Source organism: Dendrobates tinctorius, unplaced genomic scaffold (assembly GCF_039654945.1).
Source record: "Dendrobates tinctorius isolate UK_male_01 unplaced genomic scaffold, ASM3965494v1 ptg000089l, whole genome shotgun sequence".
Classification (NCBI taxonomy): Eukaryota; Metazoa; Chordata; class Amphibia; order Anura; family Dendrobatidae; genus Dendrobates; species Dendrobates tinctorius.
The window spans coordinates 11,307,157-11,326,251 of record NW_027361757.1 but is presented as its reverse complement, the minus strand read 5'-3'; the positions used below and the strand labels follow the sequence as shown (position 1 = coordinate 11,326,251).

The 19,095-nt window shown below is 45.4% G+C and overlaps 1 protein-coding gene across 2 annotated transcripts in view; it reads left to right on the top strand.

The window, feature by feature from the left end:
* The window catches only part of MICU1 (mitochondrial calcium uptake 1), a 402,009-nt gene that overhangs the window by 280,740 nt on the left and 102,174 nt on the right, over positions 1-19,095 (top strand). For both annotated transcript variants that reach the window (XM_073585810.1, XM_073585809.1), the window contains exon 11: positions 17,913-18,002. In XM_073585810.1, coding sequence (XP_073441911.1) covers positions 17,913-18,002 — 90 coding nt within the window. The remainder of the gene's footprint in view (positions 1-17,912; positions 18,003-19,095) is intronic.

The window sequence follows — 19,095 nt, the reverse complement described above, 5'->3', positions numbered from 1 at the left end:
TTGGTGTTTTTAGCCCCGGGACGGTACGTCACAAGAAAATTGAAACGAGTAAAAAACAATGCCCAGCGAGCCTGCCTAGGAGACAGACGCTTGGCCGACTCCAGGTAGAGCAGATTCTTATGGTCGGTGATAACTGTGACCTGGTGAGCCGCCCCCTCCAAGAAGTGTCGCCATTCCTCAAAAGCCAGTTTGATGGCCAACAACTCCCTGTTGCCGATATCATAATTCCGTTCGGCCGGCGACAGCTTCTTGGAGAAGTAGGCGCATGGATGCATCTCGCTCAAGGACGAGCCTTGAGACAGTACTGCCCCCACTCCCACCTCCGACGCATCAACCTCTACCACAAAAGGTTTAGACACATCTGGTTGCACCAGAATGGGGGCTGAAGCAAAACTATTCTTCAGACGCTCAAATGCACGTATAGCCACCTCAGGCCAGTTCGCCAGATCGGTACCTTTTTTGTCATGTCCGTGAGCGGTTTGGCGACAGTCGAAAAGTGTTTTATAAATTTCCTATAATAATTCGCAAACCCAAGGAACCGCTGGAGTGCTTTCAGACTCTCCGGCCTCTCCCATTGCAACACCGCTTGCACCTTAGCGGTGTCCATTTTAAAACCGGCTGCGGACACAATATATCCCAAAAAGGGCAACTCCTGGACAAAAAATAAACATTTTTCCAGCTTAGCATAGAGCTGGTTCTCCCGGAGCAACTGTAACACCTGCCTAACATGCTCCAAATGAGTGTCCCGATCGCTAGAATAAATGAGGATATCATCCAGGTATACAATCACAAATCTCCCCAGGACATGAGCAAATACATCATTAATAAAATGTTGGAAAACGGCAGGCGCGGTGGTCAACCCAAACGGCATAACCAGACTCTCAAAATGACCCTCAGGAGTGTTAAACGCCGTCTTCCACTCATCCCCCTGATGGACCCTTATGAGGTTATACGCCCCCCTGAGGTCCAGCTTGGAAAACCATTTCGCCCCCGCTACCTGGTTGAACAAATCCGGGATCAACGGCATTGGGTAGGGATCACGGATAGTAATCTGGTTTAACTCTCGGAAATCCAGACACGGGCGTAACCCCCCATCTTTCTTCTTAATGAAGAAAAACCCCGCGGCTACAGGCGAGGACGAAGGCCGGATGTGACCTTTGCTCAGACTCTCCGCGATGTAGTCTTTCAGAGCTTGTCTCTCAGGACCAGAAATATTAAACATCCTGGCCTTAGGTAATTTGGCCCCGGGTTTTAACCTAATAGCACAGTCATAGGCTCTATGTGGAGGCAGTTCTGAGCAACCCTTCTCAGAGAAAACATCCGCGAAATCCTGCAAAGCCTCCGGCAGGCTGGGCGTCACGGCGGACACACATGTGGCCAAGCAATTGTCTTGGCAGAAACCACTCCATTGTACTATGTCCTGAGTTTTCCAATCAATTACCGGGTTGTGCCTGGACAGCCATGGAAAACCCAGGACCATTTGAGCTGGGAGATTACGGAGGACCCTACATGTAACCGACTCAGAATGTAGGACCCCAATGTGGAGTTTCACCTCTGCCACAAGCTCAGTAATCTCCCCTTGAGGGAGGGGAACAGCATTAATGGTCACCACCTGTATGGGGTGAGGAAGTTTTTCGATCTTAAACCCGGCGGTGTGTGCAAACTCCTCATCTATGAGATTGGTGGCGGAACCGCTATCCACAAACACTGATATAGGTAGCTCTCTGCCGGCGATAATAACCCTGGCAGGGAGCATACATTGAGATACCATCATGGAGGATATGCATACGCTCAGTTGGGTCTCCTCCATACCCTCTGAGCTTAACAGTTTTCCGCCGGTGTGACCCTCTTAGGTAGTACCGGGCAAACGTTAACATAATGACCTCCTTTACCACAGTAGAAACATGCTCCGGGCTTCCGGAATCCCGGAGCGCGAGGCTGAACCTGTGCCACGCCAGCAATCTGCATAGGTTCAGGGGACTCATCTACTTCAACCACACCTGCACCTCTGTTTTCCCCCAGAGGTAGCGTCTCCTGTGCCCCCTGACGAAAACGGCGATCAATACTTATCACCAAACTCATGGCAGACTCCAATGATGCCGGAGTCTCATACATCAGGAGGGCTTGTTTCACCCTCCCTGATACCCCATGAATAAACTGGCTCCGCAGTGCTGGGTCATTCCACTGTGTGTCTACAGCCCAGCGGCGAAATTCCGAACAATAGTCTTCTGCCAAGCGCTCCCCCTGGCGGAGGGCGCGGATTTTAGATTCCGCTAGAGCCAGTCGGTCAGGGTCATCGTAAATGAGCCCGAGGGCAGAAAAAACATTATCGACCGAATGAAATGTAGCAGAGTCAGCTGGTAAGGAAAATGCCCATGCTTGGGGGTCACCACTCAGTAATGACAACACCAGCCCTACCCGCTGGGACTCATTACCTGAGGAGATTGGCCGCATGCGGAAGTATAATTTGCAGGCCTCCTGAAATACGACAAATTTGCTGCGATCGCCTGAAAATCGTTCTGGCAGCGGAAATTTCGGCTCTGCACCGATACCTGCAGATGCCGTTTGCACCTTTGCTACTACCAGGCCCTGCTGCTGAACTGCCCCTTTCAACTCGGAGACCTGTATGGACAGCGCCGCCAACTGGCGGGTTATGGAATCTAATGGATCCATGGACTCCTGAAAAAATGTGGGCCGATTATAATGTCACGGGGGCTTAGTTCAACTAAGGCTGAAATACCCGGGGCCCCTGTGGTGTCCCTTTTACTAGGGGAAACCCTGTCTGACCCTCAACCCAGGGTTTTTGCTGAAGGTGCAAATGCCTGAGCCTCCGACCTTTCCTTATCTCCTGCTCAGCCCTGCACTTAACCCTCCACCCTCCACCCAGTGAGGAGTCACACCACCAAAGCTCCCACACAAATAATGACAGACAGGGAGAACTTAAACTGCACTGCGCCGCACACACACAGGAATAAACAGTAATGTGAACAGGGCACAACTAAACACAAATATGGGAAGGAGAAAGGATAACGACGGATCATACGACACCAGATATGAATCTCTCTCTCTTGAACACCTCCACTCCAGACCGGAACCACTTGGTATGAAACACAAGCTATAATCGGCGACGCCCATATGCCAGTATGACTATTTAAAGACCGTGGGCGTGACTAACCTTCCAACCTGGTCTCCAGCAGGATTAACCCCCGAGAGCCTGAAGATCAAACCGGCGCCACTGAGGCTATAGTGGCTGGAGGTGGAACTACCTCTTCCTGCCGGATGCTGTGGTGTGAACAGCGTCCGACATGACAGCACTCCTCCCATCAAAATTGTTATCCCAGTAATATATTGCAATCATCATATTATATGGAACTGTGTACTTACAATTGCTCATTTTGTATTTCTACCCAGCTAAATCTTCTCTGTGCTGCATGTAGAAAGAGGAAGTCACTTGTGCATTTATCATTCCCCTCTTCAACTTGCAGCGACTTATCTCATACAAGAAAAATTGACCACCTGTTTCTATATGGAGTTTGGAAGGATTCAGCTAGTCAGTTTTTAATCACTTGATATCATAAACCTAATGGGAAACAGAATAATTAGCAGGGTAGAAAGGTGAAATGAGCAATTGTAAGTACAGACAGCTATATAATATAATGATTGCAATACATTAGGAGGATATAAATATTGATTGGCATTCTTCTGTAAGTAACATAGGAACAATCTCTTTTGTCAACCACTCCTGATCCAGTCCGGTAGATACAAATTTGCAGATATAACAAAAAAAAGCACAAAATGCATGCTATACCGTAATACTTAGCAAAATCTGAAAGATTGACTCTGGCATGTTATCCAGTTACTGTATTATAATGGCTTCACTCATAAATCTAAGTAACTGGTGATGGCGAGAGTAGCTGTACAGCTGGCCTGCAACTCTTCTATTAGATTATCCATGTGACATTTGCAGACTGCTGAACAAGCTCATAAATTACAGTGACCTTAGTATACTTTGTTAATATGCACTGAACACAACTCAGATATTCTACAGTCCAGGGTGTTTCTTACAAGCAAACCAAGTAGGGATGATTGCAGGCACGCAAAGACTGCGTGCAGCCGATCACAGCTCACATAAAGGCATCTTAGGAGTAGAGTGTTAGGAATATTGTTGAAAGCTTTTGTTACATTGTGAATTGTCTCTTCAGAGGGGAAGACTAGAACTCTATCTCCTCCTATAGGAAGTAGCAATCCTAAAAGTCCATAATCAACCCTTTAACAAGCCTTGCCACATGACTTGGGATATAAGCCAAAATCTCATTTTGCAGACACTGTGTTAAGGGGTATTGCACCTAGGCGCCTGGCACCCAGCCAAACCAGATCTCACACTTTGCACTGATGAGGGGCAGTACCCTGAAACAGTGTCTGCAAATAGAGATTTTGGGTTTGGCTTTTATCCTTAGTCAAGCGACAAGGCTCTTTAAGGCTGTGTGCACACGCTGCGGATTTAGGTGCGGATTTATCCGCACGGATTTTGTAAAATCCGCAGGTGAAACCGCAGGTCTAAAGACCTGCAGTTTTACCTGCGGATTGCTCTGCGGTTTTGCCCTGCGGTTTTTCATCTCCTCAATGGAGGAGATGGCAAACCGCAGCGGAATCCGCAGAAAGAATTGACATGTCAATTCTTTCTGCGGATTAAAAACCGCAGATAATCCGCGCGGAAAATTCCGCACCGTCAGCACTGCAGTTTTTGATTCCCATAGGGAATCATGGTACTGTACACCGCAGCAAAAACTGCTGCGGGACCGCAGCGGCCAAAACCGCTGCGGAACCGCAGCAAATCCGCAGCGTGTGCACACACCCTAAAGGGTCGGCATCGACTTTTAGGATTGCTACTTCCTGTAGGTGACACTAGAGTTCTAGTCTTTTTCCTCTACGAAGAGACAATTTGCAAATTTTCCAGAGGAGCATTGCAGCTTATAAGTCTCCTCACTGTGGCAAGGAATGCTTCTTTGTGAAGGATTTATATAGTACGTTGTTTCAGACAGATTATTCCGAAGGGCTTTTCAAAGACTAAGACACTGATTTGCCAAACCCTGGAATCCCGCTCACCCAGCACCTAATAAGTGTGTACAAACATATTTAAGGGTCATAAGTAAACTTTCCATAATGGGCACGTAACTTTAAAATGAATGGTGTTTCCTCTTCCCTTGATCAATAATGCATGATAACAAGTTGAGCTACTTTTCTTTTCTCCCTCTATGTCCACTCTCTAGGCAAGCTTTAGTGAGCTAGGTTAATAATAAAAAAGACTTACCGTATTCTCACTAGGTTCTTGGTCATCAACACCAGAAGCTTTAATAATGGAAAATGTGTCCTCTCAAACTGGTGTAAAGCTGCCCATGCACAAGAGATTTTATTAGCCAAAAATGCCAATTTAGACCATGTTTTGCCCATTACCTACAGTTTATACTCCTTGACAGCTTGAGAATGAATGCAAATATTGTTGGATGGTGTAGTTGTAAAGTCAATCAAGCCTTATAACAGATCAACATCCTATAATATAACAGATCATAGAAGGGACTGATTGGCAATGTCTTCATTTTAAGTTATGAATTTATTTTTTAAGCGTGGTGTTTTAGCTTGCAAACATAAACAAGTCGTTCGCATAACAGCCAAAAGCCATTTATATAGCATTACACCTCCATTTTTGTTTATCCCAGGCTCTGTTAGCTGCAACAGAGTATAAAGCAGTGTGCATACACTAAGGGGTTTTCCCACCAACAAAGTTAATTTTTATCAATAGATCTTGGAATAATAATAATTTCCACAATTGGATGTATTAAATAAAATGTTCCTGTGCTGAGACAATCTCATAACTGTGCCCTTGCTCTGTACTGTGTAATGGCTGTGTCTGACGGTGCAGGAACATGGTCTGATCATATACCACATGTGTATACCACATGTCCTATCTGTATACTCTCTTTTGCTCCCCCTTCCCCCCACCCAGGAGCTGTGTTATGGGAAAACCCCTTTTACAGGGTTGCCCAGAATATTGATGAGGTATCCATAGGTTATCGGGTTGGTGAGGTCACTCATCCGGCATTGCCAAAGAGCAGCTGTTTGATATTCTGGGGACAAAGCTCAGCTCCATTCAAATTGTAGCCCCCACTACTGGGTACAGCAGAACAGCTTCTATCAAAAGATTATACTTAGCAATGGCTTCTACACATTAAATGGAGCTGCACTTTGCAGCTTTGTACAAACTGTTAATGTTCGGCTACCTCCTAGGAAAATAACCGCAGAACAATGGGGGCTCCATGTGTCTGGGCCCCGTCATTCTTAGGTTACCGTTACACATAGTGATGCACCAGCGATCCCGACAACGATATGGATCGCTGGTGCATCGCTAAGTGGTCGCTAGTGAGATGCCACACAGGCAGATCTCACCAGCGACATCGCAGGGGTCGGGGGTTGCTACTTACCTGTCAGACGCGGCGATCCTGACGTCCTCCCGCCCGCGTCCACGCGTCGCTCGTCGGCGCCACAGGAAGCCCAGCAGGAAGCGCCCGACGAGAAATGGTCCAGGACGTTCTCGCGCGACCAGTGATGAGCAGCGGGGGAGCCGGTCGGAGGTATCACATGTAGCGATATCGCTAGCAATATCGCTGCTGCGTCACAAAATCGGTGACTTTACAGCGATATTGCTAGCGTTATCGCTATGTGTAATGGGGGCTTTAGATTGATAACCATCCCATGGATACACCATAAATGTGCTGAGAGTGGGAAACCTCTTTAGGATTAATACATTCTTGGCAGCTTGTGTGTTTGGACACATTTGTACCTATTTCTCTGTTTTATCTGCAGTTTCCACAGCAGGCGTGTGTTCCATACTGCAGACAATGGAGGAAAAGATGGTTACAGACACGGACAACCCTGCCAGAGGCACATTATTCTCTTTGGCATAGTCACTGTAGGCTGTAGCCGGCAGCCAGGTATTCCAAGCACATTTGTATGGGACGCATTAGACACTGGAATTGAAGCAGTTGTCAGCACCATTTCTCATTGTAATGTCATGCAGGTCCGTCCAGCCTGTTGGCTTTCGTTTGCACCTGTCTGGGGTGAAGCCAGCTGCAAGGCAGTGGATGCCGGTCTTCTAGGACTCGGCAATATCTGTGCCGCTGCTCAGATCTTAATTTAATGTCCTTCACGTTCACGCATCTGCAGCTTTCAATTAAAACTCAAGACCCTTAGATCCAGCAGGATTATAGGTCAGCACAGTATGGGAATATTAATATTGATTCGATTCATACATGGATAGTTTTATGAGGGCGTACAGACATTTATTTGTTTGCTCCAGAACACCTGCTGTTTGTGTGGTGTGTGTACATTTCTGATGATGTTCATTGCCAAGTCACATAGGTTTGTTGTCTGGTGAAAAAAGACTTACCCCTATGTTTGCACCTGGACACTGTCAATAAGCAAGGCTTCATAGCTGATTCCTATGGCTGTACTGTTAGTACATGTATGGTTTCTGTTAATACACGTAGAAGTCAGCTTATTGGCACATGAACTGAAAAATAATCTCATTTATAAAAATTGATATAAACGTGTGCTAAGTATATGTGGTAATGAGTCCAACCACAGTAATTAAAAGGTTACTGTACTACTTTTGCATTGATGCCGTGTCCTGTGGATACGTCATCAATACCAGATCAGTGGAGATCCGACACCTGGCATCCCCACTGATCAGCTGTCCTTGATGATGGCGGCTGCTGAATATTGGCAGCTGAGAAGATGAACAGCACAACTCCGTCAGCTCTGTAATGTCTCCGGCCGGGTATTGCAGATCCTCTTCTGCTCATTTGAATAAGGGCAGAGGTGCAGTACCTGGCGCCTCAGCTACACAATTGTCTAAGCTGTGCTGTTCAGCTCTGCAGCTGCTCACATCTGGCCGGCACCGAGAATAGCGGCTCGGTGAGGATGCCGAGTGCTGGACTCCATCGATCTCATTTTAATTACCTCTCCTTAGGATTGGTCATCAGTATAACAGTAGCTGAGAAACCCTTTAATGAAGGTAGTGAGACCTTCACACCTACAGTTTTTACCAGCAGAGCAGCTTGTAGAAATACAGTCATGGCCAAAAGTTTAGAGAATGACACAAATATTATATTTTCACATGATCTGCTGGCCTCTGGTTTTTATGTGTTTGTCAAATGTTTTTATCACATACAGAAATATAATTGCAATCATATTATGAGTAGCAAAAGGTTATATTGACAGTTAGAATGAGTTAATGCAGCAAGTCAATATTTGCAGTGTTGACCCTTCTTCTTCAGGACCTCAGCAATTCTCCCTGGCATGCTCTCAATCAACTTCTGGATCAAATCCTGACTGATAGCAGTCCATTCTTGCAAAATCAATGCTTTTATTTTGTCTGAATTTGAAGGTTTTTGTTTGTCCATCCGTCTCTTGATGATTGACCACAAGTTCTCAATGGGATTAAGATCTGGGGAGTTTCCAGGCCATGGTCCCAAAATCTCTATGTTTTGTTCCCTGAGCCATTTAGTTATCACCTTTGCTTTATGGCAAGGTGCTCCATCATGTTGAAAAAGGCATTGTTGATCGCCAAACTGCTCTTGGACGGTTGGTAGAAGTTGCTCTTGGAGGACATTCTGGTACCATTCTTTATTCATGGCTGTGTTTTTAAGCAAGACTGAGAGAGAGCCCATTCTCTTGGCTGAGAAGCAACCCCACACATGAATGGTTTCCGGATGCTTGACAGTTGGCATGAGACAAGACTGGTGGTAGCGCTCACCTGGTCTTCTCCGAATAAGCCATTTTCCAGATGTCCCAAACAATCGAAAAGGGGATTCATCAGAGAAAATGACTTTACCCCAGTCCTCAGCAGTCCACTCCCTGTACCTCTTGCAGAATATCAGTCTGTCCATGATGTTTTTCCTGGAGAGAAGTGGATTCTTTGCTGCCCTCCTTGAGACCAGGCCTTGCACCAAGAGTCTCTGCCTCACAGTGCGTGCAGATGCACTTACACCTGCCTGCTGCCATTCCTGAGCAAGCTCTGCACTGCTGGTAGCCCGATCCCGCAGCTGTAACACTTTTAAGAGACGGTCCTGGTGCTTGCTGGTCTTTCTTGGGCGCCATGGGGCCTTTTTGGCAACAAGGGAACCTCTCGCCTTGAAGTTCTTGATGATGCGATAGATTGTTGACTGAGGTGCAATCTTTCTAGCTGCGATACTCTTCCCTGTTAGGCCATTTTTGTGCAGTGCAATGATGACTGCACGTGTTTCTTTAGAGATAACCATGGTTAACAGAAGAGAAACAATGATACCAAGCACCAGCCTCCTTTTAAAGTTGTCCAGTGGTGTCATTCTTACTTAATCATGACAGATTGATCTCCAGCCCTGTCCTCATCAACACCCACACCTGTGTTAATGGAGCAGTCACTGAAACGATGTTAGCTGGTCCTTTTAAGGCAGGGCGGCAATGATGTTGAAATGTGTTTTGGGGGATAAAGTTCATTTTCTCCCTCACCCATGACAGCACCACGGAGAGAGGGGGTCCGCCCAGCAAGGACAGGAACCTACAGACAAAAGAGCGGCACCTCTCCTCCGCCCCCAGTTGGGTTCCTGTCCTTGACGGGTGAACCACGGCAGCAGGAGCGCAGCACTTACCGGGGTGAAGATCCGGGACCGTCCTGTCCGCGGTCAGACAGCGGGGAGGCCCCTGTCGCGGCGGGGTCGGTTGCTGAAGCCGCCACCGCTGCAGCTGAGGGGCTGTCCAGGGTGAGCGGGCGGGGAGGACCGGGCCGCCGTTCCGGGAGGAGTAGGGGCCGGGGGACGCCGGTATAGGGGCAGCGCCGGGTACAGAGGTGTACCAAGATGGCGCTGCCCCGGAAATAGAAGGAGGAACTTCCGGGTCCCCGCGGTCGGCGCGTGCGCAGTGCGCACTCCCCGGGGGAGGCAGCGGTGCAGGCCGGGAAAACAGGTGACGCCAGGGCGGCCTATTCAAATTTGGAACGCTGAAGCAGCCTCAGGGCTGGAAGCGTTCAGGCGTGATGGATAGCGACCAGCATGAGGAGCTACAGCAGCCTAAGCAGCAGCAGCAGCAACATAGGCAGCATCACCAGCACCGCCAAAAGGATAAAGACGGACGGGAGAGCCGGTCCAGTAGTCACTCCACGCAGCATTCAACTGCAAGGAGCAAGTCACCTGCCGTGGATCGCCCAGTGAGGGATTTGGATCCACTTCCAGAACCGGTACCTGCAACCGCGCATGGGGGGTAAGTGGATCTTCGTGAATGTTCCCCATTGTAAGGGACTTCTTTCCCTTATCAGGGAAAGAAGAGAGAAAAAACCAAGAACAGGGAATGCCCCACCTGTAGGAAGCCATTACCAACGCCCTGGGAGAAAAAATTATGTGACTCCTGTATACAGGAGGTCCTCGGCGGTGAAACCCTGGATCATGCCGCAGACCTAAGGGCGGTAATCCGCGCAGAAATTCAGAGTGCCCTTTCATCCAAAAAACGGGAAAGGAAAGGAAGGAAAGGGGACGTGGTAATAGAGTCCCAATCAGAGAGCTTATCGTCAGGGGAAGTCACCTCCCATACTGTAAACACCGACTCATCATCCTCCGAAGAGGAGACGGAAGGTCGTCATTGTTTCCCCCTGAACGAAGTGGATGCCTTAGTAAAAGCGGTAAGATCCACTATGGGGGTGGAAGACCCCCGGACTGATAGATCAGTCCAGGACATTATGTTCGGAGGACTGGGTCAAAAGAAACGGAGGGTATTTCCGTTAAATAAGAACGTCCAAGGCCTCATAGATAAAGTATGGGAAAAACCGGATAGGAAAAACTCTACGGTTCCTTCCATCAAAAGAAAGTACCCATTTGATGAGGAGGCATCCACATCGTGGGATAAAGCCCCCAAACTAGACGTGGTGGTAGCCAAAGCTTCAAGAAGGTTTGCGCTCCCCTTTGAAGATATGGGTACCCTGAAAGACCCATTAGATAAAAAAGCGGATACCCTACTTAAGGGCACCTGGGAATCAGCAGGGGGAAACATCAGGCCGGCGGTAGCAGCAGCCTGTACCTCCAGAGCTCTTATGGTATGGATAGACCAATTGGAGAGACAGATAAGGGAAGGGGTTCCCAGAGATAAAATCCTGGAATCCATGCCAATGATAAGAGGGGCGGCAGCCTTCCTGGCCGACTCTTCGGCTGATTCGATAAGATTGTCATCCAAAATGGCAGCCTTGTCGAATGCAGCTAGAAGAGCTTTGTGGTTAAAATGTTGGCCTGGGGATCTCCAGACAAAAATGAAGTTATGCGCCATTCCCTGTGAAGGAAAATTCCTCTTTGGGGAAACTTTGGATGACATCCTCGAAAAGGTAGGCGACAAAAAGAAAGGCTTCCCAAACCTAGGACCAGTGAGCGCCACGGGCTTTAAACGGTCCTTTCGGAACAAAAAGTTCTTTCAGAGGAGACCCCCGAGAGACCAAAAATGGGAAGACAGAAGAAGGGACAGGAGGTTCATCTTCGGTAACTCGTCCCGGGATAAAAAACCCGCCAAGTGACTGTGGGCCCAGGGTGGGAGGGAGACTAAGTTTTTTCCTCCCAGCCTGGGAGAAAATATCCAACAATCCCTGGCTGATAAATCTTATAAGATCAGGATTAAGGATAAGCTTTTATTCTCTCCCGCCACAAAAATATATAATTACCCCGATAAGGTCGTCAAAAAACGAACAAGACGCCCTCGAAAAGGTGGTCCTGAGTATGTTGGACAAAAAAGTCCTACAGGAGGTTCCCCCACAGGAGAGAGGCAGGGGGTTCTACTCGCCTCTCTTCCTAGTAACCAAACCAGACGGCACCTTCCGCACCATCATAAATTTAAAAAGACTGAATTGCTATATCAAGAACGAAAAATTCAAGATGGAGTCGATCAAATCGATCATCAAAATTCTCTTTCCGCAATGCTTTATGGTGGTCTTAGACCTCACCGATGCCTACTACCATGTCCCCATTCACAAAGAATCCAGGCAATACCTCAGGCTAGCGGTCTCGTTAGCAGGAGAAATAAGAGAATTCCAATACAGGGCCCTGCCATTTGGGATCTCAGTGGCTCCACGGGTCTTTACGAAATTGTTGGCAGAGATGATGGCTCACATAAGAGAACAGGATGTTCTGATAGTGCCATATTTGGACGACTTTTTAATAGCAAGCAACTCAGGCCAGAAATGCACAGAACAGAGGGACAGAGTGATGAGCACTCTAAAAAACCTCGGGTGGCTTCTCAACCTGAAAAAGTCAAGGCTGGAACCAAGGATAGTCCAGGAGTTCCTAGGCCTGACACTGGATTCAAACATCCAAGTGTGTTACTTGCCAAATCACAAAAGGGACAGAATCATTCATATGGTACAAAAAGCGAGGCAAAACCCTTCTATGACACTAAGACGAGCAATGTCTCTGTTAGGGTCCCTCTCTGCATGCTTGCCGGCGGTCCAGTGGGCACAAATACACATGAGGGATCTGCAGTGGGATGTCCTGACCAACCAGTGGGCTTTAGGAGACCACTTGGAACATCATATTACGCTAGATTCAAAAACTATTCATTCCCATTGGGGACAGCGATGATAATGTATCTAAAGCGCTGCGGAATAAGAAAGCGCTATAAAAGCAAAGCATAATAATAGATAAATAAGAAGCATCAATGTTCTCCTCCTTCATTTGGGCTGCATATTGCATAGGGACATCTTATTGCATGGCTTATAATAAAAAAAACCAATTTACCGTATGTAGTTAATTTCAGTCTCCTTGTTGGAGGCGAGGGAAATTTGATCCTGATCGGTGTTTCGTTGATTGGCTTCCATTTGGCATTTATTTCATTAATTCCCCCTTTTTTTCTGATTCTCTATAATGCGTCAACAAAATGGATAAACAGACCAGATCTGAGCGCAAGTTGTCACTTTGCCATTGAGATGCTATATAGAATCAGCTGTCCTCATACTTGGTATCTTCCAAAAATGAAAATTTCCCCATATTTTGTGGTCATTCCTGTAAATTGAATGTATCCCTAATGACACATATGGTATGTGCTGCATATAACAAATAGACCCTGTAAGTTTTCCAATAAATTGTACTTTGCTTTCTAAAAGCCCCGTTACATTTAGCGATGCACCAGCGATCCCGACAAAGATACTACCTGGTCAGGATCGCTGGTGCATTGCTAAATGGTCGCTAGTGAGCTGCCAAACAGGCAGATCTCACCAGCGATGCAGCAGCGGTCGGGGGTCGATGCTCACCTTTCAGTCGCGGCGATCCTGACAACCTCCCGTCCGCGTCCACGCGTCGCTCGTCGGTGCCAGCAGGAAGCGACCGACGAGCAATGGAGCTGCGCGATCAATGACAGACAGCGGGGGAGCCGGTCGGAGGTAAGTATCACACATAGCGATATCACTAGCGATATCGCTGCTGCGTCACCAAATCGGTGATGTTTTGGCGATATTGCTAGCCATATCGCTATCTGTAAAACCCCCTTTACTGTTGTTCCAGCGTCTGCTCTCTGCTGCAGCCTTCTCTTTGTTGATTGGCTGCAGTTGCAGTGTCACAACTGCAATACACTTACCCGCTGCAGCCAGTCACTGGGCTCACTGCTGAAGCCTATGCGCAAACAGCGGAGGCAGCATCATAGTGCCTATGGAGTACAAGAATACTAATAAAATAAATAAAAATAAAGATTATTATTATTTGTTGTAAAACCCCTTGAACTAAAAGACCACCTGGTAAAAATCTCTTGTGGCTCCTTTTCCCTAGTGTATGTAAAACTTTTCAGACCATCGCCATCAGTACCAGCCCAATACATAATTTATTATAGACACACAAAGACAACTGCCATGGGGAATGTATAGCATAAATAAACATTACACACATCTAATATCAAAGCCTCTAAATATCTCCGTTTGTATCATTTATCTCTAACTGTAATATATAAAAGAGATCTCGAGAAGTATTTAAAATGTGTAGTTTGTGTTTTATCTCCAAACGCAGGAAGACCGGTTAAATAATGATTAGAGAAGTGCTGGAAAGGAAATGACTTACCATGTACCATAGTCTGCATTAAGTGCTTTTGTGCATTTCATGTATTAAGAGAGTTCCTGAAATGATAGCATAATTATTCTCAAAATTCTGTCTTTTTCCAAAGACCCTCATGTCCCCAGTGAGTTTAACAACTTCATATCTCCTCTTCTGGTGCCTTACAAGCTTGATACAATGAATGTTAGTAGTCTACTTTTCCATAGCTCCGTATAATAAGGATTTTTTTTTTCCTTCTGCATAGCTATAATAATTTAAATGTTTTTGTAGTTTTTTTTTTTTTGTTGCTTTATTTAATTATTGATAGTTGCAGTTTTTTGGCTTAATTTAAATATTTACGATAATTATAGTTGCAGTTAGACTGGAGTTGTTTGGGACTAATGAGGCATTGATTCTGGTGGCTACAGAACATATCCATATTCACTTTTAATGACTCTTTCCCGCATTAGGATGTGAATCAACGTCCTGGGAAGGGCTCTGCATGTTACATACTATAGAGCTGGCATCAGTCTAACAGCTACAGCTGGAGCCAAGTTCCACACCAAAACCTCGTAACAGATGCCCTTTAAAGAGAAGGTGCCATTAGAAAAAAAAAAAAACATTTCAACAATTGAAAAAAAAATTAAGTATTAATGTTTTAATTTTGTTAAAAAATATTATTTGTTTTTAATGAAGTAAAATATGAAGTTATTTAAAAAGCTTTGGTATTTACACATTTTAACACTAGGGGTAGCAGATCTTGAAATTTGCAATGAAAACCATGTGTACTACTAGTTCACATTACCACTGCAGTGAATGTAGTTTGGGTCTGCACACGTGTGTGACGTTTCCCCTTCTCTTCTGTGTGTTTGCAAATGGATAAAAGAGGATGACGTTTAGTATCACAGGGAGGAGCCATTTTGTTGATGACTACAAAGTGATACTGACGAGTAGGCAGTGTCACCGAGGACGGCCGGCAGCACTGATTCTGTTAGTTGGTGCTGCTTGCTGTATCATAAGCTGGGGTTAGATATGTGGAGTGTATCACCTGATGTCTTAGATATGCTTAGAGTAGGACATGCTGTATTAGATACAAGGCTAAGTGCATTATACTATGTGGGGACCTATGGGAAGTGCATTATACTATATGGAGGCCTATGGGAAGTGCATTATACTATATGGAGGGCTAACAAGTGCATTATTTCCCCTCTCATATGCCATGTCTGTCTCCCCCCTCATACCATGTCTCTCTCCTCCCAGTCAAATACCATGTCTCTCTCCCCCATGTCATGCCATGTGTCTTCCCCCATGTCATGCCATGTCTCTTCCCCCCTCTCATATGCCATGGTTCTTCTCCCCTCTCATATGCCATTTCTCACCCCGCTCTCCTATGCCATTTCTCACCCCGCTCTCATATGCCATGTCTCACCCCCCTCTCATATGCCATGTCTCACCCCGCTCTCATATTCCATGTTTCACCCCGCTCTCATATGCCATGTCTCACCCCGCTGTAATGTCCATGTCTCTCACCCTTCCTCTCATATGCCATGTTGAGACGAGATCTCATTCTTGCTCGGTTTCTCACAAACTGAAAGCAAGGATGAGGTCTCATTGCCACACGATTACAGCTAAAAAGAAAAAGAAAAATTTACAGGTGACTAAACATTTCTGTGGTCCAGGACAAAACCTAAGCAATATGAAAGTTGTCATATTAAAGGGCAACTTCAAATCACAAAAACATTGATGTTGTGTGCCCACGTAAGCGTTTTTTAAGCGCTTTTGAAGCGTTTGTCCCGGTCAAAACAATTCAAAAACGCATAAAAGAAGCACATTCATTTTAAATGAATTCCGCACATTGATGCGGTTTTTTCCGCTCAAAAAATGCTTAGCGGCCAAAGACGCAGCATGCTCATTAATTTTGCCGAAAAGGCTGCGTTTTTGCTATTTTCTATGAGTCAGAAAACGCGCTGAAAAAAGCATCAAAAACTCGCGGTTTTTAAGCAAAAAACGCGTGGAAATAAAACGCGCGTTTTCTGGGAAGGTGTCCGGTTTTGAAGCAGAAATTTTCTGCATACATGGACACATAGCCTGAAGGGTTTGGGAATACAAACCTATTACAGTTTTTGGTTCCCTCCACACAACTAAATGATGACTCTCTACAAAATCTCAGGAATCTGCTCCAGAGACGGTGAGGGCACCAGGCCTCTGATCTTAAGGCCCCATCACACTAAGTGATATCGCTAGCAATATCGCTGTAACATCACTGGTTTTTGTGATGTAGCAGCGATATTGCTAGCGATATCGCTATGTCTGATACTTACCTCCGACCGCTCCCCCGCTGCTCATCGCTGATCGCGCGAGAACGGCCTGGGCTGTTTCTCGTTGTCAGCTTCCTGCTGGGCTTCCTGTGGCCCCGACGAGCGACGTATGGACGCGGGCGGGAGGACGTCAGGATCGCCTCGTCTGACAGGTAAGTAGTGACCCCCGACTGCTGCTATGTCGCTGGTGAGATCTGCCTGTGTGGCAGCTCACTAGCGACCACTTAGCGATGCACCAGCGATCCATATCGTTGTCGGGATCGCTGGTGCATCGCTAAGTGTGACAGTACCTTTACTTGGATATTGAGACTGTACATTTTTCACACAACTAATCTAATCCAATTAAGGATTCATTCTCTTAGCTCAGTTTGTTTGTTTATTTAAATTTCCATTTACTTTGCCATGCACACCAGGGCCCTGGAGAAAGTGTCCATTTTGGTTGAGTAAAATGGACAGACTCCGACTTCTAAAATATATAATAAATTGGGTACAGCAGTACAATGCAGGATGTGCTGTAAATTTATTCATAAGAATTTGTTAAAGTTATGAAATGTTGTATAAATGTCCTGTTATTATTCTAAGGATCTCCGCTTTTATACTGGAGATGAATCTGTGCTGCACTTTGTCCATGCTCAGTAGTGACCAGTGCTGTGGAGTCAGAGGTTTGGCTTTCGACTCCACAGCCCTGATGAACACACCCATCATACAGATCTGCATTGTAGGCTGTAAGTTTCTTACTAGGAAACAATGAATGCAAATATATTGAAGATTCCTGACGCTTCAGCTAAGCAACAAAACTATAAAAATGAGTAAATTAAGTGAGGAAAATTGCTTTATTGTGCATCCAGCATTGTGGATCCAATTAGGATTATTTAGTCTAGAAATAAGACGACTGGGGGCGATCTAATAGCCATGTATAAGTATATACCAAGGAATGTGACGGTCACAAGGGGGCATTCTCTGCGTCTGGAGGAGAGAAGGTTTTTCCAACAAACATAGAAGAGGATGATGGCGTGAACTCGGTCGAGGAGTTCAAGAAGAGGCCTGGATGTCTTCCTGGAGCGTAACAATATTGTATCTTACAGTTATTAGATTCTTTAGAAGGACGAAGATCTGGGCATTTATTCTGACGGAATATAGGCTGAGCTGGATGGACAAAGTCTTTTTTCGGCCTTGCACTATGTTACTATGAGAATGTAAGTGTCACAGATGTGGAGGAACTCTTTATGGGTAGTCATTAGGTCCTTAATGATTTAGTGTGCAGGTTCTGTGTCTTCACTCTTTTTAAAGGCTTCAATTCTTCCAGTGTTTTAAGACATTGAAAGTTGTAATATCTATAGTCTTACTTTACATAAGTTATTTCTTCTGACATGCTGCACTCATAAACGCTAATAAGAGTCTAGGTAAATCACATTGTGTGGATTCATGGTGTTAATGAGTAATGCATACCCTAGGGATTTGCATTTTAATGGCCTTCATTTACCACTCTGCTCCCTTGTTGTTCTATCTCCAGTTACTATGCAGCAAGTTGCCAGGACGGTGGCGAAGGTGGAGCTCTCAGACCATGTTTGTGATGTAGTCTTTGCTCTCTTCGACTGTGACGGTGAGTGTCCATAATCATTTCTATTTATTCATGGCTTCTTAACCACAAGGTTCTTTACAACTGCTCTCGGGGAAAATTTATATAGCCATTCTTCATGGTAATAATTATTTTTATCTCCAAGGCCTGCTTTACTACGGTTATGCGCTTTCTTTTACCCCTCTCGATCATTTGATATAGACAGACCTGTTTAGGGTGTATTGTTTATTTCAAGACCATACATTTTAGTGTTGGGTTTGCTCATACAGTGGTCTTGGACTGCGTATATATATATATATATATATATATATATATATATATATATATATATATCCATACATCCCACAATATACATTATATACATACTGTAGTGTGGATCTGTGCTAATTCCATACTGACCAGATAAATTCTCTCCGACCCATACAGTAGTAAACAAATATGTGCCAATTCTGCCGTTACTGCCCATCATAACCGCAGTTCCACTTCTCGAGTTCAGGTAAAGTATAATGGGCAGGATAGACAAGTGTCCTATCAACGCTTGAGGATGGTTCTTACCTTTCTACTCCCTCATTTTTGGGGAGTAGTGAGGCCTACAATCGGGGGAGGGGGGGGTCTTTTTTGCTTTTTCTATCTTTCTTACCATTTTTTTACCTCATGTAAAGCTCTAGACATGGTTCCCCTGGTCAGATTTCTAGGATTTATGATGTTTTTTACTTTTATTATTTGAAATAGCAAAAATAGTAATAACTCACAAGTAGAGTTGAGCGAATATGTTCGGAATCGGTCGCCAAATCTGAATTTGCCTTATTCATGCCATATTGGTACTCTATTTATGCCGAATTTGTTTGATGATCGGTTCCGAACATATTCGGTAATTTCTACTCCCATTGACTCCAATTCGGTGCCGATCGTAATCGGAACAGAATTTTGAAAAATTTGCTCAACTCTACTCACAAGCTCTGATCCAATAGGTTAGACTTTTCCACTACATTTGTTTAGTTCAGTATATCCTCACTTCGATCTGTTTTGTTAGCTGCTAGGGTACAATATAATATTTTGTAAATTGAGTTTCTCTGGTAAAAACTCTACAATACTTACTACAAAAGTGTTCTACATT